Source organism: Magnolia sinica, chromosome 4, assembly GCF_029962835.1.
Source record: "Magnolia sinica isolate HGM2019 chromosome 4, MsV1, whole genome shotgun sequence".
Taxonomy (NCBI): domain Eukaryota; kingdom Viridiplantae; phylum Streptophyta; class Magnoliopsida; order Magnoliales; family Magnoliaceae; genus Magnolia; species Magnolia sinica.
This window is the reverse complement of record NC_080576.1, coordinates 18,582,547-18,609,338: the sequence shown is the minus strand read 5'-3', so window position 1 is coordinate 18,609,338 and position 26,792 is coordinate 18,582,547. Positions and strand designations below refer to the sequence as shown.

The 26,792-nt window shown below is 38.3% G+C and overlaps 2 protein-coding genes across 6 annotated transcripts; one reads left to right on the top strand and one right to left on the bottom strand.

Annotated features, from left to right (window-relative positions):
• Nucleotides 1–3,424: 3,424 nt before the first annotated feature.
• LOC131242656 (uncharacterized) lies at nucleotides 3,425–11,185 on the bottom strand. Of its 5 annotated transcripts, none has more exons than XM_058241434.1 (7): nucleotides 11,031–11,185; nucleotides 8,965–9,051; nucleotides 8,373–8,678; nucleotides 7,228–7,310; nucleotides 5,284–5,371; nucleotides 4,226–4,396; nucleotides 3,425–4,125 (listed from the first exon to the last, which is right to left on the bottom strand). In XM_058241434.1, coding segments are annotated over exons 2-7 (705 nt in total). In that variant the 5' UTR covers nucleotides 9,020–9,051; nucleotides 11,031–11,185; the 3' UTR covers nucleotides 3,425–4,123. The 5 variants fall into 5 exon arrangements, with proteins under 5 accessions (XP_058097417.1, XP_058097416.1, XP_058097420.1 ...); XM_058241435.1 differs by lacking the exon at nucleotides 3,425–4,125 and adding an exon at nucleotides 4,498–4,603 and having other exon boundaries at nucleotides 4,287–4,424; XM_058241436.1 differs by lacking the exon at nucleotides 3,425–4,125 and adding an exon at nucleotides 4,498–4,603 and having other exon boundaries at nucleotides 4,289–4,396.
• Nucleotides 11,186–13,520: 2,335 nt separating this feature from the next.
• Nucleotides 13,521–25,849, top strand: LOC131242655 (26S proteasome non-ATPase regulatory subunit 7 homolog A). The gene is made up of 10 exons (XM_058241431.1): nucleotides 13,521–13,808; nucleotides 19,928–20,020; nucleotides 20,124–20,205; nucleotides 20,993–21,089; nucleotides 22,029–22,104; nucleotides 22,317–22,375; nucleotides 22,523–22,645; nucleotides 25,154–25,211; nucleotides 25,291–25,376; nucleotides 25,535–25,849. The coding sequence occupies exons 1-10, from the start codon at nucleotides 13,622–13,624 to the stop codon at nucleotides 25,604–25,606; spliced, it is 933 nt and encodes a 310-aa protein (XP_058097414.1). The 5' UTR covers nucleotides 13,521–13,621; the 3' UTR covers nucleotides 25,607–25,849.
• Nucleotides 25,850–26,792: the final 943 nt, after the last annotated feature.

Below are 26,792 nucleotides of genomic sequence, written 5' to 3'. Positions count from 1 at the left end.
CGTTTGTCCTTTCTGAGCTCTCCTCAGTTTAAAAGGTTTAATTTCAAACTTCAATGTTTCCCAATGGGTTCTCTTGATAATCACAGCAAAAAGCCATCAATAATCAAAGAGAAGAAAAATGAGAGATGATGAATGCCATTGGTTGTAATCCAAGGCTATTTTAAACATAGAATCAGAGGAGTAATCACACACACAACCAACACATGCAAATTAGTTGGACATGTAACATCACCAGGATAAGTAGGTTTTAACGTTTTTTTAGAATCACTTCAACTCTTCAAGGTTAATAAAATTTAGATAATTTATTCCTATTTTTGTTTTATCTTTATGAAATAAGTAGTAGACAAGCCTTGCACCATGTTTAAAAAGGCATCAAATAATTAGGACAAAGCTACAATGACGCAATGACTCACCAAAGTGATTTTTGAGCCATGGGAGATGCATGCAATGACCCACCTGATCAGTAACTTGGATCTCAAGCACATGTTCTTTTTTGGGTGGAGAGTAGGATTGCTAGTGATCCCTATTGATGTAGAGCAAGCTGCATATGCATTCGGCTGATGGCATGGCGAGGGAGGGTAGCAAGGGGCAGAAGACTATGATCTTTGATCAAATTAAGGATCTTCCACTTTGTGTTCGAGGTCTATTGTTTCTAGACAAAGAGGGGTTAGGTGCTGTTAGAACGCACCATGTAAAGTTGCAAAGCTTTTGAGTTTTGTTCTTGGTGGTCACCTGTGACCGCCTATATGATAGGTGTCCCTGTTTTGTGTCCCAAGGGCACCCGAAATCCCTGTGCTGTATAGGTCGTTCTTAATGAAAGTTCCTCTTTAAAAAAATTTTAAAATTTTTTTTACAAAAAAAAGAAAGCTGCATATGCATTCTTGGTACAGCTATACAAAAGGAAGCCCAAATGTATGCGGAAGTATTTAGTTTGTCAGATCCAGGCTTAGTCCTACTTAGGGCATGATATAACTAGGCCCATGTGTGTTTAAATCGGAAAATTTTATTTCAAATGTGGGAGAAATTGACATTCAAAGTTTGGACAGTGAATTAGTTGTAACTTTTTATCCGAGCATCGTCACAAAATGTACCATTTATCGATCTTTATATAGCGGGCCATCTAGGGTCAACTGATCTCCATAGCAAGTAGCATCCTTCTGTTTCACAAGAAAGCGCACCATTCCATTATTTAAAATTGTGATTTTTAAAAAAAATGGTTTTAGTCATTTTTATTTTTGTCATATCATCTTAGAGTTTTAGAATTTGCGTCTTGTATAATATATTTATAATTATGCTAAGAATTCCTTGATAAGGTTAATCTAAACTTTTTATTTTTGGCAAATTAGACTTAAGAGTTTTGCTATTTCAGTTAATTAAGAGTTTTGCTATATTTTGCTATATTGGATAATTTTGAATTAGAAATTGAGTTATTATTATTATTATTATTATTATTATTAGCTGTGTAATTGAATATTTTGGATAATTTCGAAATAGAGTATGGATTTTTTTTTTATTTTATTTTATTTTTTTTTAAATAATGGCGGATTCAAGGAAGAGGGTGATCTTCTTCGATGCCCTTCCAGCGTCACGCGTGGATTGATCAACCACGATATTATTTACGGTGGTAGTATGCCCGCGCATGACAAAAGCGAGCCTGTGGACATCTTTTTGACTTCCAAACGTATATAGATGGACCTGCCAGAAACCATCGCTCCTAAATCTGCCACGTATCATATCCACGTCCAAAACCAGAAGATGAGGCCCCTCATCCACGAACCCAAGAAAACGTAAGAACTTTCTCTCTTGGACCTTGCATAAACGAGAAAAAAAAAAAAAGCAAAAAAACAAAAACAAAAAGCTCCCTCAGGATAAGCCACTTGGGGAGAACTCGTGCTTCAAACGTTCCCACGCTTATAGGTGGGGCCCACCTACATATGGACCATCCGATGAACCCCATACCTCAATCTCATCCTCCATCCAACGGCTCTCATTCGGTTGCATGAATGTGAGTTATATATCACCACACCCGTGCACATTGCTCTCTGAGTTACAACCACTAAAAAAAAAAAAAAAAAAGGACAGAAGAGAGAAGTAGAGATTGAAATGGCTTCTTTCACTGTAGCTTTCGGGCCGGCAGCTGCTACCGGGAGAGTGTTTGCTGCCACAGCTGCAAAGGGCGGCAGCAGCGAAGGGAAGAGTCTTCTTGATTTTATTCTCGGAGGATTGCAGAAGGAAGATCAGTTGCTGGAGACGGACCCAATCCTCAAGAAGGTCGAGGAGAAGAACGGTGGAGGTGGGACAGGTAAGAACTCCGTCACCGTGCCACCCAAGAATAAGTCAGGCGGCTTTGGGGGACTCTTCGCCAAGAAATGACCAGCATGTGGGTCAGTTTCCGGCGAGTCATTGTGGTCGTCTTTCTCTCTTTCTACGTTGTCTGATTAAAGCTATGTTTTCTGTCTTTGCCATCTTCTCATCTGAATTCTTAGCTCATGTGGAACTTTAAAATGAAATTTAATTAAAGAGATCTACCATTGTTTTAGCAAATTCGCTGAAACCACGCTCAAAGATCTGAAATTACAAAGAGAACCTCCTTGACAACATTCCAAGGGCATTATATATGGTCATTTTGTTGGGGTCAATATCCTTGTATCAGGGACTCCTGATGTCGTCTCCAATCCACAAGTGAGGCCCACCAGACCATCGGACTGGATCACCGAACCATGGCCCACCTGAAGAGATGCAATAGGAAACTTTATACCGCACTGCATCAGGACCATGGTCGGTCTATCAGGTATCGTATCGCCCATGTGTCGCCCGCTATCGGGCCGGACCGTGCATGGACGATACGGTTACGTATCTGACGATATCTAACGGTCTCGGACGATACGTTAAACCTTGAACAGGACACAATACTTCCTTTCCTTCAGTATAAGGCCATCAGACCGTTAATTTGCTGAACGCTAACATGCATGTGAAATATCCCAAAGATGGGACGGTAGAGATTATTCTAGCCGGCCAATGAGAGGAGTGTTTACTTCTAGTTAGGCTGCTTTACTGAACCATCTATACGTAATAATTCTCCAACTGTCATCAACCAATGGCTAGGATGATACGATTGCAATTTCCAGTGCAGTCTGAATGGACCAGTCTGATCTTTCACATGCATAAAACGTGTACAGAAGTGAATACATGCGTGGATTAAAAATTTCAGCGACTTGGACAGACTCCTCTGGTGTTGAGTCGCGTAGGAACTCAGCCGACTCGGCCGAGTTGGGCCACGTTGGGTATATTTATATTTATGGCTTTGAGTCGATGTTTAGCTGGGTCAAGTTGATTTGAAGACTTGACTCGAATTGACTCAATATTAAAAATTATAATACTGAAATAAATTGGTTTGTAATTTTTATAAGTATTTAAAAAAGAAAAAAAGAAAAAAAGAAAAACTAAAATAAGAAACAATTCAATGTAAGCTAATTTCATGCACTTGCTTCTCTACCTATAGGTTCTGGGTTCAAAACCTGTTAATCCCTCCCACAAAACAAGTGACTCGGATCGAGCTGTGTTGAGTCGACTGAGTCAGAACCAAGTCCATTGCAGGACTGACTTTTCTGATGACTTGGCTTGAAATCTTGTCAAATCGAGTTGACTCGGCCAAGTTTCAAGTAGAGAAACCAAGTCTTAGAACTATGGTTGTAAGCTTTTCATGATCCACAGACTCATCAAATAATAATAATAATAATAATTTGTGAATCAGTAGAGATCCTATTTCAGACAAATGGTGACAATTTGCAATTGGGGGTGTTAAATCTAAAAGGCCTTAATATCATTATTTCGATTGCTTTTTTTTTTTGTGCATTTGCATTTGAGGGCGTCATAGACATATGATGATACATTTTGTTTACCTGGGAACCATTTGGGCAGTCTGCTGAATCATCAGGACTTCTCTGTTTTTTGTTCTGCCTTTTCCATTGGTAATTGACAAATTCTCGTGTTTGGATAGCAGGCCTTTTCTCGTTTGGAAACCAAAAAGGACATTTCTTGTCATCAGGCAATAGATATCGTTGCTATGGTGATTTGGGCGGCACATGTCGCTCCACCCACTCTGCCCAAACGGGCCCTCAAATCCTAGTAAGGAAAAAGAAAGATAACCCATGATTTCTTTACCACCACCAAAAAAAAGGATAAATTATATTAAATTAAAGAAGACCATCATTGAGTTTACTACATTTTCCTTCATCAAGATAAATTTCAATTCTGGACTTCACGGAATGATTGTCCCGTGGATCTGCATTTCCTGGGTCCTGCAAATGAAAGCTGTAATCCCTACTCCACCAGATACATGTCATCCTTAATGCCAGCATGGAAATCCAAAACTCGTGGTGGTGCACATCAGAAACTGAAACAACACCAAGAAAACCTTGCCACTGCAAGAAAAGTTATTTATTTATTTATTTTTATTTATTTTTTAAAGCAGAAAAGAAGAAGAAGAATGATCACCTACAACCAGTTGCATGTGAACTTCATATGAAATCCAGATCATGTGCTAACATGTCACCTCTGTAGGACATTAGAGACATGCGAGTCAACCCATTGGGGGTGCCACCTTGTATGAAACAATAGGCAGTTTAAATGAGATTTGTTAACAGTCAGATTCAATTCACACACGTGGCTTGCTGATGAGTGGACTGGCCAGATTTTTCTGCTAGCAGATTTTCATGGTGGGGTCCATGCATCTTGTGCACAGCTCAGATGTCCTACACATGTGACACCATGAACACGAGATGGGTAGCATGTCCGATTTAGGTGATCATTCCTCATCAAAGAATAGCTTCCGGCACTAATAATAGGATGATCGTAACATTCTTTTTTCCACATGGGCCATGCACTTTGAATTAATAGTTCACCAGCGCATCACATTAAATTTGAATTAGTTGGTAACTACATAACAACCACCTGAGGTTAATTTGAGGAAAGAAATGACCTCACAGATGGCCAAGATCAATCTATTCACAAGCATCAGTCATTGTATCTGAATTCGACCAAGGCATGCTAATCCCTACCAAGAAGTCTAACAAGATTTCAACTACGTGTCAATCTCTACCAACCATGGAGCCATGAGTAGCCAGAAGCAAACAAGCTAAAACCAAGCTCGAAGGTGACCATTTCACAAGAAAGCTGCATCTCCATCATATTTCTCCTTCAGCTTCAGCTCAAACAAATAGTCTGGAAATGGCCACACATCATTCCCTTCTTGAAAGAATGGATCTTGAATATCTTCATTACCTGAACTTGAGAGTGAAGTGTTCATGAGAGGAAGGACTTCTGGTTCTGGCTCCAGCTTTGTAAATTCCTCAGATTCTTTTCCAACATCCTGAAACAGAAGAATCAGGATACAGTTGAATATGAAAGTTCATTTCTATACCAAACAAGAAACAATATGATGATGACAAGCATCAGCCGGAAAAAACAAAAAAAAAATCATTTTTTCTACTGATTCTTCTTCTTTCTTTTGATGTGTTACAAATTTAATACCTTTGATGATGGAGAATGGGATTTATGGGTGCAGATACATAAGCAAATGAACAAACTTAGGATATGACGTGTCAAATATGGCAACATGAAAAGCTCGATGTGTTGAGACATCATTATGTATAAATAGCATATCTCGATATCTAGAAATGATAAATTTCATGAATAATTCTTTTTCAAGAACCATGTGGGTGAAAGTCTAACATCACACATTTCCAACATTTATGCCAAACGATATCAATCTGTCAAAAATGTGGTGTCTTTTTTGGATAGAATAAGACATATAAAGTAGAAAGCACAACTTAAAATGTGAGCATAGACTTGTATAGAGAGAGGAGCCTTGGATATAAGGGCAATAATGTGGCAGAGCCAGTAGAATCAGAATATTATAGATCCCTATCCTTAGTGAAAATGACAATGGAACATATCAATCAGCACCACCCATCTAGTAGCATGTATCATGGAAGTGTCATCATTCAAAAATACACCTATCAGGTAGTCCGAGTCATCTCTGCCCAGCACTTCTCTCTCCTCTGGTGATTCCCAGCCATTAAACATTTTTGAAGGATACTAATTGTATGGCTAGGATCATCCAGTCGTTATGCTTATTTTAAACATCTACCATCCACAGTAGGTGCCACCAAATGGATGGTGCCAACTGATCATGCCACATGTATGGTGGATTGGGGCTCTAGTTCTCTACCATATTCCAGTTCTACTGGCTCGACTGTGTCATTTCTCCTAAAAACATATTGATGCAACTAAAAGCACAGATAGAAAAACTGAAGTAACTCAATAACTCAGATGCATTGAAGAACAATAACCTCCAACAGTTGGGAGTAAAGAAGCCCAGAACCCAAGGTTGGGAAATGGAGCAGTGCCATGGTCTAACCACCAAACCTGAGTAAGTCAATGGCAACATGAGGTACTAAGTGATAATTTGCAGGTCATATTACAATTTTTAAATAAGCATATTTCATGGCAAAGTTTGAAAGCTCGACACCGGAACAAGTCATATGTCTAGGTAAATTCATTTTGGTGACGGATTGACCACCAACTCCTAGATGGTATTGACCTCTAAAGAAAAATTGACTTTGTCTGGAATAGAAAAACTGAATGGCTTCCGGCTTCTCTCGTTTTGCTATCAGAAGATCCCAACAAAATAAGTTTATTGATTATTAGTTTTCTCCTTCCTTTCTTCCTAAACCTAAAATAGATCGGCCCACATGTACTCTTCTATTCTCCTCTTTCCTTATCCTTTGTGTTAGTTCTCTTCCATCATCTAAAAATGGAACCTCAATACCCTCATCCTTAGGACCTCAACAAACCTGAGACCAAACCCTAACTTACCAACCTATTCAATAAATTCAAGTTATCATATTAAGTAAATCCACCTATTGAATAAATTGAAGCTACAGAGTTCTCAACATTTCCCCAATCTTTCTATTATTTCTACACATTCATACTTCTTTTCATTGTTCCCATTTATTACTCCAAGTTCAAGCTTTCTAAAAATTGGCTTGCAAAATGCATAAACCTTTCATTCTTCCGAAAAAGAAAATTAATAATAGTAATAATAATAATAATAAAATAAACCTTTCCACAAAAGGAGATAGGATACAGATCACATACTGCTGCCTATAGCATTGCTTTTCTAACAAATCAAAGAGGCGACAATACCACAATTTAGATATACACCTTCGTTGGCCTTTCAAAACCATAGGAAATTTGAGTCCATTCCCTCAATGCAGACATTACTTTATCAACTTTCTTCTTCACACCTGATGAAAAAAAAGAAAGAAAGAAAGAAAGAAAGAAAGAAAGAAGAAGAAGAAGAAGAAATAAAGCATTAGGACATGACGATAAGAAATTATAAAAGAAAACACATGAAAATTCAAAGTTTACAAACCATGATTGAAAGTTCACTAGGGTGGCATGAAAATACATGACTTGACCAGGTTAAATCAACTACTCATGCAAGTCATAATTGTTTTTACTTGGAAAAATTAAAAATATAGAAACGCAAATGAAAAATTAAGCAAAAATAAAATAAAAATAAAATTGTACAAAAACTAGAGAAAACAAAAAAGAAAGACTAAAGATCATAATACACTTTCCTGTAGAATGAGTATATACAAGGAACCTGCTCAAAAGATTTACATATTAAAGAATAATAGAGAACAAAAAAAATTTCATGCTGTATTTTATTGTGTAGCTCTTTTCCCCAAGGAATTATCATATTTTATTTTTGATTAAGTTAATTCATGAAGAGAGGTTTCTAGTATTATAAATTTCGAATATGTAGATGAGAAAAATATTTAACTGGATAATGGAAGTATTATCTTCGAAATGAATTGATAGCAAATTCCACCATGTGGGTACCACACATTGAGAAATTGTAACAATGTTAGCAGGTCTAGAGGGTGTTAATGTATGTTGATGACAATGCTGATGATGATGATCAAAGAAAAAGAAGATGATGATGATAATGATGAAAGAAGTTCACAATTTGGTTTTGGAGAGTGCCGGTGTTTGTTTTCCTTTCTCTCTTTCCGTTTTTTTTTTCTTGAAGAAAAGAAAAATAAATTTAATGGGCCAAGTAACCTTCCAATCAAATGATAAATCTAAATAATTGCATGGATTGAACCATTCAAGGAAAAATTATTGTTAACATCCAATTTAAGGCCAAGTTATGGCTATTTATAACTATTGTTTTGGGCATTGAAGTTAACTCAAGTGGTTCCCAAGATAACAAAGTGATTCCAAAACATTTTTTTAGAAATGAAGTTGAAACGTAAGAAAGGAAACAAGTGAACAGAATTCAGGATAGACTAGCAACTTACGTTCCTCTGCAATATCTTTCTCAATGGCATGGGCATCGTTTCCTGAAAAATGCACATGCTCTCTCCCTTCCTTCGCCCATTCATTGCATCTCTTTATTTCCTCTTCAGTCAATCCGTAGCTTTGTGGGATGCTCTCGGGTTTCCCATTGCCGCATACTGCAGATTTCCCCTTTACAGAACATACCTTTGCTGCACTGGGTAGTGAAGCATTTCCAACCTTTGAAATGTCTGCTAATGCCTTTCGGACCTTCTGACCTTTCTGCTCAGATTTGGGCACATCTGCCTTTGCCCCAACGGCACCTTTTCCTGAACTTAACAATTAAGGCTTGTCAAGATATCATAAAGCTTCTGACCTGTTCAAACACTCATTATCGACTCAGAAATTAGTCTTTCAGATTCTTGGTATGACTTGACCAAGTCAAAGAAAGATCACTAATTAATTATACAACCATTATCTGGACTCAACACTCAAAGATCAGCCAAATAGAGTCAACCTTGTTGAGTTCTGAGTTGAACTGCCAATTTTTAATCTCACAATCAATTTCAGTGGTCCAACAATTATATCCAAAGTACAAAAGTGAAACAAAACTACCTGTATGGATGCGTGAATTTTCATTCTGAACTGCAGCAGTTGTCAAAGAGGTCATTTAAAGTTTCTCAGACAATCCAATGTCCCAAACTGTAGAAACATTGCCATATGACACAGATCAGACAGGGCATAAATGTAAAATCAGTATAGAAGAAGGTCATGCCACATAACCGATTACCTAAACACAGGTTATCCATGCCTAAAACATAACAAAGAATGCATAATAATTTAACCAAGAAGCAGAAATATAGTTGAGAATTTCACATTTTCATTTCTACAGGAAGCACTTACATTTACAGTTATATTCCTGAACTAGTTCATTCAAATGTTTTTGGAGTTACATAAGCTAACAGAATAGCAAGGGAGGTATAGGGAGAAAGATCGAAAAATACACCCAGCAATGTGTAATGGTCGGCATTTCATATCATGGTTTTAAACATTGTCTGATTCGACTCAGTAAAACCAATTCGTATTGGTTTGGGTGGGAACTGAGATGTGTTGGGCTTTTGATACATGCATTAGACCCATCTCAGCCTAACTCAGTCCAACAAGGGGAAAGTTGTAATGAGTCTGGGTCATTTGTGTCATTTTGGAAAGGTTTAAAAATAGTGTAGTCCTTTGATACTCTGGAATAGTGTGATGTATGATAGGCATGCACTAAAAATTCCACACATAGCACATATTTACTCAAATTAGACCATTCAAATCATGGGATCCACTGGCCACTGTGGAGTGTGGATTGGTCATCACACTAAAATCAGATCAAATTGAGTGATGTTAAACTCTGATTAATTGACATCATTTTAGTAAATGTGAACCATTTGCTATACTCATTTCAGCTATCTTGTTAATGTCCACCAATTGGGCAGTTAGAATTTGGATCAATGACCTTTGGTCTATCATCAATTTAATTTAAATCTCACAATTTATCCAGTTTATTGAATTGGATATACACCACATGTACAATTTCTTCGAGTCTGTGCATCAACAATCACACTTTGCCGGTGACTGGCATTATCAAAGCTTTTCTCTTTGGGTAGGTAAAGGAATAAGGTTTGATAATCCCACACTTTGCAATAAGCAGCACCAGGTACCTTTCTTTCTATTGTCATATCCACATGCGTTTGAGCACAAATTGAGTTACTATGCATTCAAGCTGTGGGGCCCACCTGAGATGTGTATGTGGTATGATTTCAATGGCCTGATTTTTGGTGAGTCCCTTCATCCTAGTGGTTTGCTCCTGCCAAATGGTTTGGTTGGTATATCCAAAACATGGCAGACACAATATTCCATCTTGAAGTTTTTACAGTAGGGGTTGCCCTCCTCAATGTCCTCCCTAGTTGCCTTTGGTGTGACTGTGACTTAAGTTCTGGGTTAGGCTGGATTTTGGAACCAGGCTTCATTATGGAGGACATTGAGGAGGGCGACCCCTACGGTAAAAACTTGCAAGATGGAATATGGTGTCCATGTTTTGTATATGCCAGCCAACACATTCGGTACGCGCGAACCACTAGGATGGAGGGACACACCAAAAATCAAACCACTGGTACATGGAAGCTATGGCCTTATAGTCATGCTTCATTGATCAGCCTGACATTTGAATCTTGAATTTGAATACCAACCATTAAATATTCTTCTTCATATACAATCACTCGTTCTTACTGCGGCTCGGGTAACATCGAAACCAGACCATGAACGGTTCAGATCTTCATACAAGATGCACCCTGGGTTGGAAACTAGCCCCTTACCCGATCAAAACCCCTTGCCATAAGATTAGTCGTGATCTCAGCCTGGCTCACACCGAGTGAATTAGGTAGCAGTCGTGATTTTATATTGTTCTCGTTGTGTGGCCCAGCTGATTTACGGAGTGAATGTCAGACATTCATCACGGTAGGCCTCGTATAGCTCAGGGTTTTGCAGGCGCTTTCTGTCAGTTATCCAAACAGCTTGAAAGAGGAACCCTCTTTCTTTTCCTACAATTTCCCTTAACCCAAACAGCCACTACGACCACAAACCAGAGAAGATCTTGATTTTTTTCCTTCAGATCAGAGAGAGAAAGGGGGGCGAACCTGTTTAAGGCCTCTGCTGCAATGGCCACAGCTCCGTGTCTGTTGGTCCAGTTGGAGAGAGAGAGAGAGAGAGAGAGAGAGAGGTGAGGAGGAATGAAGCAGTAGCAGGAAGGAAATGAGGATTTTTCCTCGGGCGCTGTCCCGACGGGCCAGCCCGGCCCATTAACTGCCCTGCGGATACTCCGGGTCTACATTAGTTTTGGAACTGCCTCACTTTTAGGCCCATGCCATAAAATGAGCTTACAAAACAAATGAACGGTTTAGATATAACACATGTGTGTTATTTTAAATAGTTTCAAATGATGTTAGGAAATACTTAGAAATTGCATAATTAGAATCCAATCAATTAAAATTAAACAGTCCAGATTGTGGATCCCACTTTAGATGTATCATGACCCAAACGTTAAGCTTATTTGATTATGATCGATGGACGATTATAAGACGGTTCAAATTTGAAAAAAGAAAATCCAATGGTGCTCTTTAAACAGAAAGTGTCCACCAATCAGGGTTTAAGATAATCAAAACAATCTGATTTTGGGAACGTGACTTATCCACAGTGAGTTTTGCAAATTGGTCGGTTTAATTTTAGTTAAAATACGCCAGGTATACCATTTATTAGTTCATGCGTATCAACCTTCATAATGTGCCCGAGTATGAAAAAACTCTCCAGTGAAGTAAATCGCTAGGATCCCTCGCGATAGGTTACTTTTGTTAACAGACCCACCTGAATGGAACTTCCGTAAGATCCGTCCCGTCCATTGGATACGCTGACTCATGTTCACCATGTCATATAAAAATCCTTGTGATCCCAAACTCAGGTGGGCCATAACACAGGAAAGCGTTGAGATGAGACTACCACCATTGGTTCTGAACTGGCCCGTTTGTACGCCATCCAATCCATTCGTCCAGCAGCATAAAAGAATTACCCAAAAACAAAATCACAGTATACCAAAACTCAGCAGGCGATATGATGTGATTTTATAGGTTTAATTTTATGGTGTGGCCCACTTTAGTGTTGAATCATCCTGATTTTTGGAATAAAGACCATATAAATTGTGATTTGCTTGATGGACGGAATGGATTTCACGTATATGAAGTCTCTTACACACGTTAGAGGGGTGCGGTCTTGGATCTAAGAAAAGTTTTGGATCAAGCTTATATTCATGTGGTCATACGTCAGGTCAACATGTTGCATGCTGGATGACAAATAGACATTCATGGGCCCCAAGAAGCTTTTAATAGTGGGTATTCAATCGTCACTTTTTTCCTGCGGTGTGGTCCACCTGATATTTTTTATCACTTAATTTTTGGGATAGCGCACTAAAATGAGTTTTCAAAACAGATAGACGGCGTGGATGAAAGAAAAATACATTAAGGTGGGCCCCGCAGTCAGCGATCCACCCACCTCGGTGGGTCCGTGGATCGTACCTTGCCTCTATAAAATGGGAACGGATTGGCTACTCCCCATGACACCAGCCATTGGCTGGTGGTCGGTGCTCTGTGGGGCCCACCATGATGTATGTATGTCATCCATGCCGTCCATCTATTTCTATATATCATTTTATGATATGTTAAAAAAAATAAAATATATCTAAATCTCAAGTGGACTACATTACAGGAAACAATGTTGAATGAATTTTGACCATTAAAAACGTTCTGGGGGCCATAAAAGTTTTGGATCAAGCTAATATTTATTTTTTTCCCTTCGTCTTTATGCCCAAATCAACAGATTGGATGTCAAATAAACAGTAGGCATTAGGAGGATTTTAATTGTGAATATCCATTCATTATTTTTATTATGTGGTGTGGCCCAACTAAATTTATATCCCTATAATGTTTTGTATCAAGCACTAAAATGATCTGTAAAAATGGATGAACGGAATGGATGAAATACTTACATCATGGTGGGGCCCACAGAGCACCGACCATCAGCCACGGGGCTGGTGTCAGGGGGGGTAGCTAATCCGTTCCCAAAATGCGGACGCGGATGCGCAAGGATGCTGGGTGGGGCCCAACAACATGTTTGTGAGAAATCTACTCCGTTAATCCGTTTGTAGAGCTTATTTTATGGAAATGGACAAAATTAGATGGATCCAAAACTCAAGTGGGCCACACAAGAGGAAACAGTGGGGATTCAGTGAGAACCGTTGAAACATTCTTATGGCCATAAAAGCTTTGTTTCAGGCTAAATTTTTTATATTTTCACTTCATCCCAGTGCTAGTGACCTTATAAACTGTTTGGATGGCATATAAACATCAAGGTGGAGCCCAGGAAGGTTTCAACGGTAGTTATTTCTTTTCCCACTGTTTCCTCTCGTGTGGCCTACTTGAGCTTTGGATCCACTACAGTTCTTTTCTCTTGTCCTAAAATGATCTCGAAAAACGGATTAACAGAGTAGATTTTTCACAAACATGTTTTTGGGCCCCACCCAGCATCTCTGCGCAGGAACTTCCTGCCAAAGGCTTTCGCAGGAAATCCACGTCCCGCCTGGTTTCGTGTCGAGGCGTTTTTCTTTTGGCCTCTCCAAAACCCCTCATCGAGAGAGAGAGAGAGAGAGAGAGAGAGAGAGAGCCGTTGATCTCACCTCGGAATGGACGTCATCAAGACGCAGCAGATCTCATCGAGGCCCATCGAGAAGGTTATCGTGCACCCCCTGGTGCTGCTTAGCATCGTCGACAACTACAACCGAGTTGCGAGGGATACTCGGAAGCGAGTCATCGGCGTCCTCCTCGGCAGCTCCTTCAAAGGGACCGTCGACGTCACCAACAGCTACGCCGGTTAGAACCTTCTAAAACTCTCTTCAAAACAGCTCACAGAAGATTTCGAGCTGCTTCTTTCAATTTCTCTCTCTTCCTATTCAGTTTTAATCCCGACCATTAGATCTGAATTCTTCGCTGCAGCATCACCGATTAGGGTTTTGAATCTTGAATTTTCTTGTATTTTTATATAATTGGGATTGTTCCGAATGATTGCCGTGTTTCGAAACATATGTATGTCAATTAGGGCTAGGGTTTTTACATTATGGTTTGGGGCTTATATTGCTGGTTAAGTAGTGATAGTTGGATGAATGCTGCTTACAGAAACGCGTCTGCAAGTGCCAAACATGGGCATGGCACACATGTGAAAGATCCGGACCATTAATCTGGTACTCAGTTTTTGTAAATTTTCCCTAGCCCAAAAATAGGACGGTCCACTCTCTAGGTGCGCCACATGGTGGAATGTGATCAGTTCTGCATATTTGACTGCCCAATCGCTTCTTTCGTGTGTGGTACTCTTGAATTTTGGGCTGGTGCTAATCTGCTGTGGGGGCACACCTGATAAACTGCTCTTGTATCTGTTGCCCATGCAATGCTTGTATTTTGGTTTGCAGAGAGGTGTTTGGTATCAAGCTTCGTCTATTCTAAATCACAGATATGCTAACTTGTTTGCCAGTCATGCAATGGACTGCTTCTTGAGCTGAAATTTCTATACTAATGCCATCACCTTTTGAAGCCTCCTCTCCAACAAAACACTTAGGGATTGTCTGGATGCCTAATAACATTTTAAGTTGTAATTTGTAAACAAGTTACACCTGAAAGTGAGTTTCAGGTGTAAGTTGTTTACAGGTAAGTGAAGTCACTTCTCTTTCTCAGGATTTCAAATGCTTTTGAGAATTGTAAGTGAGTTACAAGCAAGTGACTTACAGCTTGTAACTCACTTACAGGTGAAATTTCCACCTGTAAGTGAGTTACATGCAAACCCTTTACAACTAATAAAACTTACAGGCATCCAGATGACTCCTTACTTGCAGTGTTTAGAGTATCAATATCTTTACATGTATGACCTGGGATAAAATATCATTGTTTGAGGGAACACTAGGAAAATGCTGAAATTTTTCATTGAATCTTTAGAAGATGCTAAAAGGCATGATTACATACTTGGAACTTAAATATTACCAAAAAAAAAAAAACAATTATACATAATAGGTTTCCACTGTATAAGGTCCCAACTTATATGTTAATGAACTACTTTAAAAAAAAAATGCGATTATTCAGCACATATAATGCACTAATTTAAAACCCATGGGAAAGATCCGTAAAAGAACTTTTAAAAATAAAATTGAGTGTTTCTTATTTTTTGTATTTTTTATTATCTAGAATTTTGCAGGTTTTAATGCCAGTATTGTTGATAATATCAATGATCTCCATGATATCAATGATACGGTATATTTTTTCAAGGGGATGTTGCCGATATCTCTCTTTGGCACATGTGATAATACCAATGATGTTATCGACATTATCAAAGATATCTTGCAAATTTTGTTTTACCCTTTGCATGTATCTCTGGCTTTGTGATACCAAAAATATTGCGATATTAGGAACACCACTTGATAATTTGTATGTGATTTGCACCCCATTATTGCCATAGTAAAAGTTGGAGACAATTCATCTTCAAGGGGGAAAAACCTTGATGTAGATACCACAGGCCCCATTTGATCCTCTTCTCACTTTATATACACCGCCATTAACATCTATTCCGTATCCCAACTAATTGGGGTTAGCTAGTCAGGAGAAAAGCTGTGGCCAAAATCTGACACTAGTTGCCAATCTAATGCAACCCTCCCTTGTACAAGTTTGGGACCAGCAATAAGAACACAAAACACCCATTGGTAGAGTTGTTTCACATACAACAAAGCATGGAAGTTATTGGTGTGGATGGTGTTTTTGACATTACTAGCATGCAATAACTTCACTTTCTTCCACTGTATTGGCTACAATGTCATGTTGAACTGTTTTAGGAGTATCTTAGAATTTAATAACAGATTCTTAAGGAATTTTAACATATGTTGCTTTCTGTCATTTGGTATTTTTGTTTTTTGTTTTTCGAAAGATTATTCCATTGGGATTTCATTCATAAGCTAACCAAAGTCCAAACATACATACATACAAGATTGAAACCCACACAGACTGATTTAACAGTTTTTAAGCTTTAACCCCTACCATGCTACTCGTTTGTAACATGATTTGCTTCTTGTGTGTGTGTGTACTCACGCATGCACATACATGTGTGAAATTTCTTGGCATTCAAGTGATGAGAGCTCTCTCTTCATGCAATGAATTATTATTAAGGACTCATCCTCATTTGTCAGTCCAAATGGAGTAACAATGAGCTCGAGAAAAGCAATTAACCCATTCAAGTGTGATCCATAGGCCTAATTATGCATTCAAGAATTTGCACAGCTGTTCAGAACACTTACCATAGTCCACTCCCCTTAAATCCTTCTGTTGCTTTCATCAAACTTTACTTCAAATAAAATATTAGATTTTCCTTATTGATTTTTTTTTTAAAAAAAACATTAATTTTTATTTATTTTTTTTATTTAAAAGCAAAGGGATTGCTTCAATATTTTGGAAAGGGGTTGCTTCTATGAAATCATGCTTTTAGTAAAGGGGTTGGATTTGCACTAGGGGATGGGGAGAAGATAAGGTTTTGGAAAGATGTGTGGATTGGTGAAGAGCTTGCATATTTTATGTCCTAGAATTGCTCGTGTATCTATGGCTGAAAATGTTCGATTGGCTCAATGCTTCTCTCAATGGTGATTCTATGGTGGTCCTCCCCCCCCCAAAAAAAACATCATGTCATCTATTCCTTTTGGATGATGAGGTGCTAGAATTGGCATCTCTCCTTAATCTCATCCATGTATGCTGCTTGGTTATCGGAGAGAAGGACAAGATTGTTTGGCGTACGGATAAATCTGGTTGTTTCTTGGTGCGTTCTTATTATAAGATGATGCATCAACAAAGTCTAAGAGGGGAATCTATATATACCGAGCATGTTTGGCACTATGGTGTTCCTCTTAAGGTAGTTGCCTTTGCCTGGCTTGTTGGTAGAGGAAGGGTGTTGACTCTGGACAATCTCTAGAAACAAGGTATGATATTGCCAAATGTCTATCTAGTTTGCATGGCTAGCTCAGAATCAATCAACCACTTGTTCATCTATTGCTCGTTTGCTTCTTCTGTTTGGAACGGTATATTCTCCAAGTTCTGTATCTCTTGGGTTTCATCGAACTCTGTTGGGCAGTTCCTTATGAGGTGGCATGGTGTGGTGGTTTGAAAGAACTTCTCGGTACTTGGTGTCTCTGCTTGCTGGCTGGTGTATGGGCATCATGGGAACATAGAAATGGAAGATGCTTTCAAAATTGGAGCCGCAATCTGAGCTAGGTTGTGTTCACAGTTGTGGGTCTTGTTAGCGAATGGCTATCAAGCTTGGGGGGATGTAGATTGTAATTTTCTGCTGTAAATTTTGTGATGTTTGTTTTTTCCTTTCCTTTGTATAGTTTTTGTGCTGCCTATCTTTCAAAAAAAAAACAAAAAAAGATCAAATGATTAGATTTTGCCATTTTGGAAAACATTCCAAAAGACAAGGACAAATATGCATGACCATGTCAACCCAACACTCGCAAAGCAAGGCCAAAAGTGCTCTCTCTAACAACTCCTTTTCATGTATTTGTCTCCAAGTAAATCAGCCAGTTACTTGCCAAGTCACTAAAAGAAGCCCTATCCATCCTTTATTAGGAAAAAAAATGGTGAGAACCATAACTATTTGGCAAGTAAGGAGGTTGTTTCAAGACGCCAAGAGAGGGCAGGCGAGGGCTAGTGTGATTCTTCCGGAGTAGAGATTAGGTCCTTTGGATGGGGGCCAGAGAGATTCTAAGAGTTGACAAGCAGGTCATGGAGATCAAGGTATTTAATAATGGTTACTGTGGCCGTAATTAACATTACAATATGGACCGTAACGGCCTTTACAGCCAATTAAAAAAGAAAGCAAAAGAAAGTAAAAAATGAATCCCTGTACAGGCCCTTTTTTTCAGTGGCTGTTCTGACCCCATAACACGTATCAGTCCCAACAATGATGGCCGTAACAGCCACTGTAATTACCATTACGATTGTTACGGCCAATTAAAAAAATGCATCAGCCCTGTTATGGTCCATTTTTTTATGACAACACCGATTGCTCATAACGCGTAACGGTTCCTACTGTTACCGTTGCATAACCATTTCTAAATACCTTGGTGGAGATTGAAGGAGAATCCATTAATATAATTCATTATGCTAGGCCTATGGAACCGTATCATTGGCAGGTGGAAAATTGGATGGAGGAAATCAGGGAGCTCTGTTGGGTTCAGTCTGTTCCTCACACCCTGAGGTGGATTCCTCAGCCAGGGATATATATATATATTATCTCCAATGTGTGAAGTATCACTTTTGTTGAGCTTGTTTCATAGTAAACTCTTTTTATCGATAAAAAAATTCACCCCCCAATACTCCTTTCTAATTCACATTGTCTACAAAAACATTCCAATAAGGACCAAATGAAGTCCAGACCTATCTTCTAGCAAGTTTTCCCTTGTGCCTGTGTTCCTACATTCTGCCAATGAACCCTATTCTTCTCTTCAATCCTGTTCTATAAGAAGTCTTGATGAATCTTCTTAGTTCTGTCAGGGCGTGTTTGGGCGGTGGGATTAGAAGGGATTAGGTGGAATGGGATTCAAAAAACATAATTATTACCCATGGCAGGGATTGTCCCCTGTTGCCATGGGATAAGATTAATGCCATGCTTTGTTGATAATACGGTGGTACATTGAATGGATATACCCACCATCATTTGAAATTACTGAGAATAACACACGTGTTATATCTAAACCATTCATTTGTTTTGTAACCTCATTTTATGGCATGGGCCTAAAAATGAGGTAGATCCAAAACTTATGTGGCCCCAAAGAAGTTTTCAACGGTAAGTATTCAATCCCCGTTGCTTTCTATGGTGGGATCCACTTGAGCTTTAGATTTACCTGATTTTTTGGCCCATGCTCTAAAATAATCTCAAAAAATGGGTGGACGGTGTGGATATAGCCCGCACATCATGGTGGGGCCTACACAACTCGCTAACATTGAGTGAAATTGACACAGGACCCAATGCAATTCCATCTTATCTAATTTCAAGCTTTTCCATTCTTCCCAAACATGGAGTGGAATTGGCACAGGACCAGATGAATCCCATCCCACCTAATCCCTTCTAATCCCACTGCCCAAACACGCCCTCAACTTGACAGAATTCCTGCTGAAATTGTAATTCGAAGATTAGAATTGCAGTTTTTTTTTTTTTTTTTTTTTTTTCTGGTTGCATTTCTAGCGTTGCAGATTATTCATGCATATTCCTCCATGCTGGCAGTATTGCATATTGAGTTCAAGTTATAAATTGCATTTTCTTCTTTCCAATTTCATTTGTGAGCTATCTTCTTCTTCTTCTTCTTCTTCTTTTTCCATTTGTAGTCTATCTTAAACTTTAGATCATTAAGCAGTTGATGTGAATTCATCATTAAGGTTTGTCAATGTGCTGCATGCTAAGTTACCTTGTCTTGTGCTTCCCTAAGTTATTTCTCTGCCTTGTCCCTGCAATTGCATAATGCCTTTGTTTAAGTTAGAGTGCATTTGTGACATATGATGTAACGTACATTCTCATATGAGGATTAGGTGTGTGTACTTAAAAAGAGCTGGAAACATGAAACTCCAAGAGTGTAAATAATGAAATATATTCAGTTACAGAGCAGTTCTATTTGTTTTTTTGTTTTTATGTTTTTTTTTTTTGGCCAACTATGGTAGCTTGTTCTCAAAAAATAAATAAAACTAAACTATGGTAGCTTGTTTGAAGAAGAGAATAATAGTACGTTATTTAATATTTTCACCTATTAATTGCTGATCTGCTTGTGTTGTTGAGTATTGCCATCTGATTTGTGTTTACTTACTGGCGTATTCTCTTTACTAAACCATGATCTGGGTCCTGGAAGTAGCTAATGTACAAGATGAGGTCAATCAATCAGCATTGCTGATATATTTCTGAATGTCAAAATTTACAGTTCCTTTTGAAGAAGATGACAAAGATCCTAGTATCTGGTTTCTTGACCACAACTACCATGAATCAATGTTTGCCATGTTCAAGAGAATAAATGGTATTATTTGTTTTGTTCTATGTTTTCTATTGCTCTCGATACCTCCAGCGTTGACATCTGCCATCTCTCCTTTTTTCCATGACATTTGATATTTGTGTTTCAGCCAAGGAACATGTCGTGGGTTGGTACAGCACAGGCCCAAAGCTGCGGGAGAATGACCTAGATGTTCATGGGTTATTTCATGAGTAAGATTGCAACTTAATGTTACTTTACAAAAAGAAAACCAGGGCACTGTTAAAAACCTTCATCATGCGTTGCCTCATGCCTTTTACTGTTTTGTGCAGCTTTCTCACATTCTTAGTCCATTTATACTAGTCGTCTCCATTTACATCTGCTTTGTGCATCCTTCTTGGTGGTCTGCATCTGTTGAACATAAATGTGAAACTTGTTTGCATGGTACAACTGCACACATTCTAAAGTGCAGGCTGTGCAGCTGATTCGTTGGCTATGTTTGATCACATTGGAGTCTGCAGAAAATGGGATTTAATGACTATTCTTCTGTTTGAGGCCTGCATACTCTTTAATTTTGTGTTAAGGGAGGTTGGCATCTTATAGCCGGTGCCATTGTTGGTGCTGGTCTTCAGTTGTTTTCTTCACTGGATCCTGTCTTTTATTGTGCTTCTACTAACAACCATTTTCTTGTCTTTACGAAAAATAAATAAAATTAACTTCTTCAATTTCTTCAAATCACATATCATTCTACAAACCCGATGCATGTCTGATTTCAAGTTTCCTGCCTATTTTCTAAGTGATTTTTTGCATTAGTGCTTACTGTTATTCTGTGAATGAGTGCTTTATTGTATTATTACCATGTATTAATAAATGAAACAAACCTACTCTGGTATTTGGTTTTGATGCCCCCATGTTGAGGGCTTCTGTTTTTAATTGGCAATTATTGTCTTTACTTTATTCACCAAAAAAACTATGGACTTAACTTTCAATAGTAATTTGACTTAAATGTGGGGATTGCAGTTATGTTCCTAATCCTGTCCTTGTCATTATTGATGTCCAACCTAAAGAGCTGGGAATACCTACCAAAGCCTACTATGCTGTTGAGGAGGTCAAAGAGGTACGAAAATCTTGTCATCTCCATTGCTGTGTTGCGCAGTGTACGTAGCTTTTCCAAGGAAAATATGTTACATGGAGACTTGAATATAAATATCACGATGTCATGTCTCCTATAGTTCTAGTAATGTCAAGAAAAAAAAAATTGTAATTGGTTAACTGTATACTCACCTTGGACTGGGCAAGCCGGCAAGGACCCCAATCTCAGTCAACTTGAAGCTTGGTTGAATAATTGGTCATGTTTTCAAATTCCGAGAGCTTTTGTAATATTCTGATTTATTTATTTATTTATTTTCTGACACCCAATGAGCTTTTTGAGTCTTTTGATTACTCTGCCAAGTTCTTTCTGTAGATTGATGTGATGCCCAATATACTTAGCTTTTCTAAGGAATATGTGTTACATGGAGACTTGAATAACGTGTCATGATGCTGTAATGTCTACAATACTTACTAGTAATGTGAGGAAAAGAAAAAGTTTGTAAAGTCGATACTCAACCTGGTCTGGATGAGGGCCCAAATCAGAGTCGACTTGAAGCTTGGTTGAAGGCTTGGCATGTTTTGAATTTCATAATGCTTTTGCAATAAGATATTTATTTTTTTATTTTTTGAATTTCCAACACCCAATGGTCCTTTTTGCCTTTTGATTACATAACCAAGTCCCTGTACTGGGTTGAGTTTTTACTATTATTAGTATTAAATAAATGCCGAGGTTGCTCCATTAAATCAGCTTGCACCTTGATCTAGTTGATTCAATATGGTGATCTTTTCTTTCTTAGGCATTTAACGATATGTCCATAGACTCTGGCCCTAAAGCATGTTACCTAGTCCAATCCTAGTCTAAAAGTGGAAATATTCTCCTCATTTGAACTATATCTATGTTCTTCTTTGTTTAGGTCATATGTATACTAGACCTACTTTAGCTAACATTGGCTTATTGTGGCAGAATGCTACTCAGAAAAGCCAGAAGGTGTTCGTGCATGTACCTTCAGAAATCGCTGCTCATGAAGTCGAGGAAATTGGTATGCCTGTTCTTTGCATGGAAACTGGAATTTCTGGACAGGCCTGCTTTGCAATTTTCATTGAGTCTAGGTTCTGAACAAAAATCTGATTTGGCATGTATGATTCATTTGATTTTGTTATGAACCCTCCATTCCCAATCTGTATAGATGCACAGTTATGCAACCCAGTATATGAATGACATATTGGCACGTATTGCTTTGTTTTCCCGTAGGAGTGGAACACTTGCTGAGAGATGTGAAGGACACAACAATTAGCACACTCGCCACAGAGGTTGTTTATCCACAGATCCGGTCATCAAATTGCAGTCTATTTGATCTTTTGATTCCATTTCGTTTCCAAGGAAGTAAAGCATATAATTAACTTGACCTTTTGGGAAAAAAGAAAACTAACATATAGTTAAATTGGCATTTTGTACAGGTCACTGGGAAGTTGGCAGCCTTGAAGGGGCTTGATGCACGTCTAAGAGAGATACGTGGTTATCTAGATCTTGTAGTTGATGGGAAGCTCCCATTAAATCATGAGATTCTTTACCATTTGCAGGTAACATATGATGTAGAATACAACTTTAAATCATTCTTCATTATCATCATTTTCTAAGCCAACTTTAAATCATTCTTCATTATCATCATCATCTAAGCCTTATCCCAACTAATTGGGGTCAACTACAGCCTACATGAATCAATTTCTGCCATTCTACTCTATCTGGAATGTCATGTTGTTTGGATTGATGTTGGATGTTATGGGATGAGTTTGATGCCAGCTGCCAACCTAACGCAACCCGCCTCCTTTTTCCAGGCTGGGGACCAGAAATGAGAGCATAAAACTCCCACTGGCGTAATTTAGTAGACTGTTACATAGGTTAATTACAATTGAGCGGTATCTAATAATCTATTACATAGGTTTATTACAATCAACAAGTTTATAACTCTACATTATACTTGTGTTAAGTCACTTGTGTTATGTTCAGTAAAAGAAGAGCCCCTTGTTATTCATCAAGCCTTCTGTATTTTTTCAACCGAATTTTGCTGCTATGGGTGTTATATTGAATTATTAATCAACTCACTTTTCCTGTGATTTGGGGGAAGGAGGATGCTTTCCCGGAGTTCCTTCTGTAAAGTTGGCTCAAATGCATGAAAAGCAATTAGTCTCATTTGTTGAAAATCCCTCTGTGATGGTTGGACAATCCCAAGTTAAGTGAGCAGCCTCTTTTTTGACAGTACCCAGTTTGTTGTTGGTCAGTGGAAACGTGGTCCAGTTTTGGAAGGATGTGCAGCTAGTCAGGATTCCTTTTGCTAGCTCTTTCCCCTCTATTCTCCTTAGCGATTAGACAAGATTCTACGGTAGAAGAGTGTTAGGAGATCATTAGAGCTCCATTGTGTGGAACATGGTTCTTCAACGGAATATAAATAATGAAGAAATGAAGGCATTTGCTTTGTTGATGGACAAACTCCATGAGATTAACATTGATACCTTGGTTGAAGACATTTTTGGAAGTGGACAGCAAGTCGACGTTTCTGTGCTAAGTTTGTGCCACACCAAATTAATTCTCACAGCCAACAATCTTAAGAGGATTTTATTTTTTTTGCAAGATAAGAATATTATTAAAAGCCCAAAGAAGGCAAAACTCCTATGGATATTTGTCATCAACATTCTAGGTGTGTTTGGGATCCATCCTGTGGCTCAGTGGCAGACAAAGTGCGTTTCGACACTGAAGTCATGGGTTTGAGCAAATGGGTCGCCTAATGGTTATTTTTGGGATTCAAGAGGACTAAAGGGGATCCACTTTCACCCCTCTTATTTGTAGTAGTGGCCAAGGCACTGTTTTTTGGTTGTCGGTGTGTAGGCTTGTTTCAGTTTTTCTTTCTTTGCTGTTGGTTCGTGGTTGGGTCCTTGTGGAGTTACCATATGGTCACCTTCTCAAAAAGTCTCTTTTCTTTAACAAGGTCTTACAACTAAAACAACTTTATCTAGGACATTTAACGAGGTCCTTATTCTGAGGCTACCTGATGCTACATAAAAATAATAATAATAAATAAAATCACTTTTTATCTAAAAGTAAAGGACATTATGAGATACTTTTTGTAGCCCCCAAAATATAATATCTTTTTCTGTTTTTTAATGGAGAACCAAACTTGCTAAAGAAAAGGGGGGAAAACAGACGAAAAAGCCTATTGAGTTCCTCGTTTAATCGATTCAGATTTGGGGTGCCAGATTGCTTTTTTAACCCCTTTCTTGGTTTTGAAAATCTTATAAAACCTTTTTTGGACTGACACCTTTAATGGTCCGTGTCTCGATCAATCCAAGTGGCATTATTCAAGTTTTTGAATGTTGTTCCTCAAGACAATCACTTGCTTTTATGGCAGGACATCAATGTTGTCAAATCGCATAAAATTGCATAAGCCATCAGCCTAGGCTGATTGCTTATGCCACCACATAATTGCATAAGCAATCACTCAAGCTGATGGCTTTATTTATTTATTTACAAGTTAAAAGAAAAAATCGTTAAAAATAGAAAAAAAATCGTAAAAAATTCTAAAATATTAATAGAAGCTATGTCTAATTACAACAGGTCATTAGATTGGGTTTATTTACCTATTTCATTGTAGTTTGACTATTAGGCCATCTATATGTTGAGTTATATTATATTACATTATATATAACAATACAAATTTAAATAATTAACAGGTTACACTAAGAAAGAATTAATTATTGAAAACTACAAACATGAAAATTGTATTCATAACTTGAATCTTGATGAGTTGATGCATACAATACAAGTTACAACTTATTACAATCTACAAGAAACTGATCGTTGGCCATTATGCCATGGCATGCTAGAGTATGTCATGATTATGCGATTATGCTATCCCATAACCATGGCATACTTCCTGCATGGCATATGCGATCTGAGCCAGTATATGTGATTATGCAGGGCATCTCCTTTGAAATAGATGCACCCACAAATGCTTCTCAGTCACTTCCGTATTTTCTCCATTTCAAATTTCTAGTGTCACTATCATTGGATCCTTACAAAACCATTCCCTGCAGGATGTATTCAATCTACTTCCGAATCTCAATGTGGCTGAACTTATCAAGGCTTTTGCTGGTAACACTATTAATGTCACACGACTTATTTTAGCTGGCATGCTTTTAATTGTTAGAACTAACCTTCTACCCCTTTGCAGTGAAAACAAACGATATGATGCTGGTCATCTACCTTTCTTCCCTTATTCGGAGTGTAATTGCACTACACAACCTTATAAACAACAAGGTAAGGTGTATTTTCTCTAGAATTGTTGCCTTGTTTAAGGACACGTATAGCTCAAAATATCGTCCTTTAAATGGTATATCATTGGACATGTAGTGAACTTTGGAGCTTATTTATGCAATAAGAATATCCAAGTTTGAATTGTGTAATTTTGACTTCAGATGCTGAACAAAGAACATGAGAAGGCTGAAGATGCAAAGCCGACGACTATTCCATCTGCAGCTGGAAGTTAGGAGGATGCCTTCACCCACCGTGTCAGCATTTCAGCCGTAAGGGGTAAGAGCTCGAGGCACTGACCTAGCTAGTGTTCCATGGGCTCCCATCTGAGAATTCTCATGGTGTTGATTAGAGTTTGCAGGGTTTGACATGAGAAACCCCTGTGCTTTTCTAAAGTATTTTCTTTTGATATTTATAATTGTTGTTTTTCATCTTGTTTTGCAAGATATTCTCCCATGCTAATTGAGACATCTAGACTAGGTTTGGATACACTAATTAATTGAATTGAATTGAGATTTTATTAGTTTGATAAAGTTGAAATGACTAAATAGTAGTTACCTCCCTCTGTTTGATATTGAGGATCATGTTCCAATTGGCAGTCAGTTTTCATTCATGTTACAAGTCAGGCTCAGAAGGAACAGAACTGCCATTTGAAGGCCAGTTCCACACCAAGTAATAGGAAATTCCCTTATAATTTGGTCATTTCCCTTTAGTGAACTGAATGTTTACAATTCAATTCAGCTTTGCATCCAAATGCACTATTCATTCAGTTTGTAGTTAATATTTAGCTGAAAATCATTGCAGGGACTAGGGAGAGAGTAGAGGGGAGGAATTGCTTGATAAGAGATACAACACAACTACACGCAAGTTGTGTTGACATGAAACCCTAAAATGTTGTAACAGTCACTAGTTTCATCGGCTAACTTGCATTACTACAAAGTACCATTACCGAAAGTTATGTAAGAGTATGTGAGAATGAAGAAACCGAAGAAACATGAACTTCAAATCATTTGTTGGCTTGGCCCCGAATGGGTGATTAGATTTCATCCATGTATGCCACATGTGCAGCAATGACATGGAGGTAAGAGGCACTGGATGGACTACCATGTTCCGGAATTTAAATCGACTAAGGTACTACCTTGTTCCTCTTGGCAAGATAAGTATCTGAGAGGGTGGATCCTTACTATTGCTTCGGTGGTAGACTCTTAGGAGTTTCAACACCCGGTCAAGGGTTCGAGCATCCATAGGTGGTGAAATCCCACTATAATGTGAGTGTGTGGGTGCGGTGGATCCTTACTCTTGCTTTGGTGGTAGACTCTTAGGAGTTTCAACACCCGGTCAAGGGTTCGAGCATCCACAGGTGGGAAATCCCACTATGGCGTGAGTGTGTGGGTGTGTACAGGCGTGTTTTATATATATATA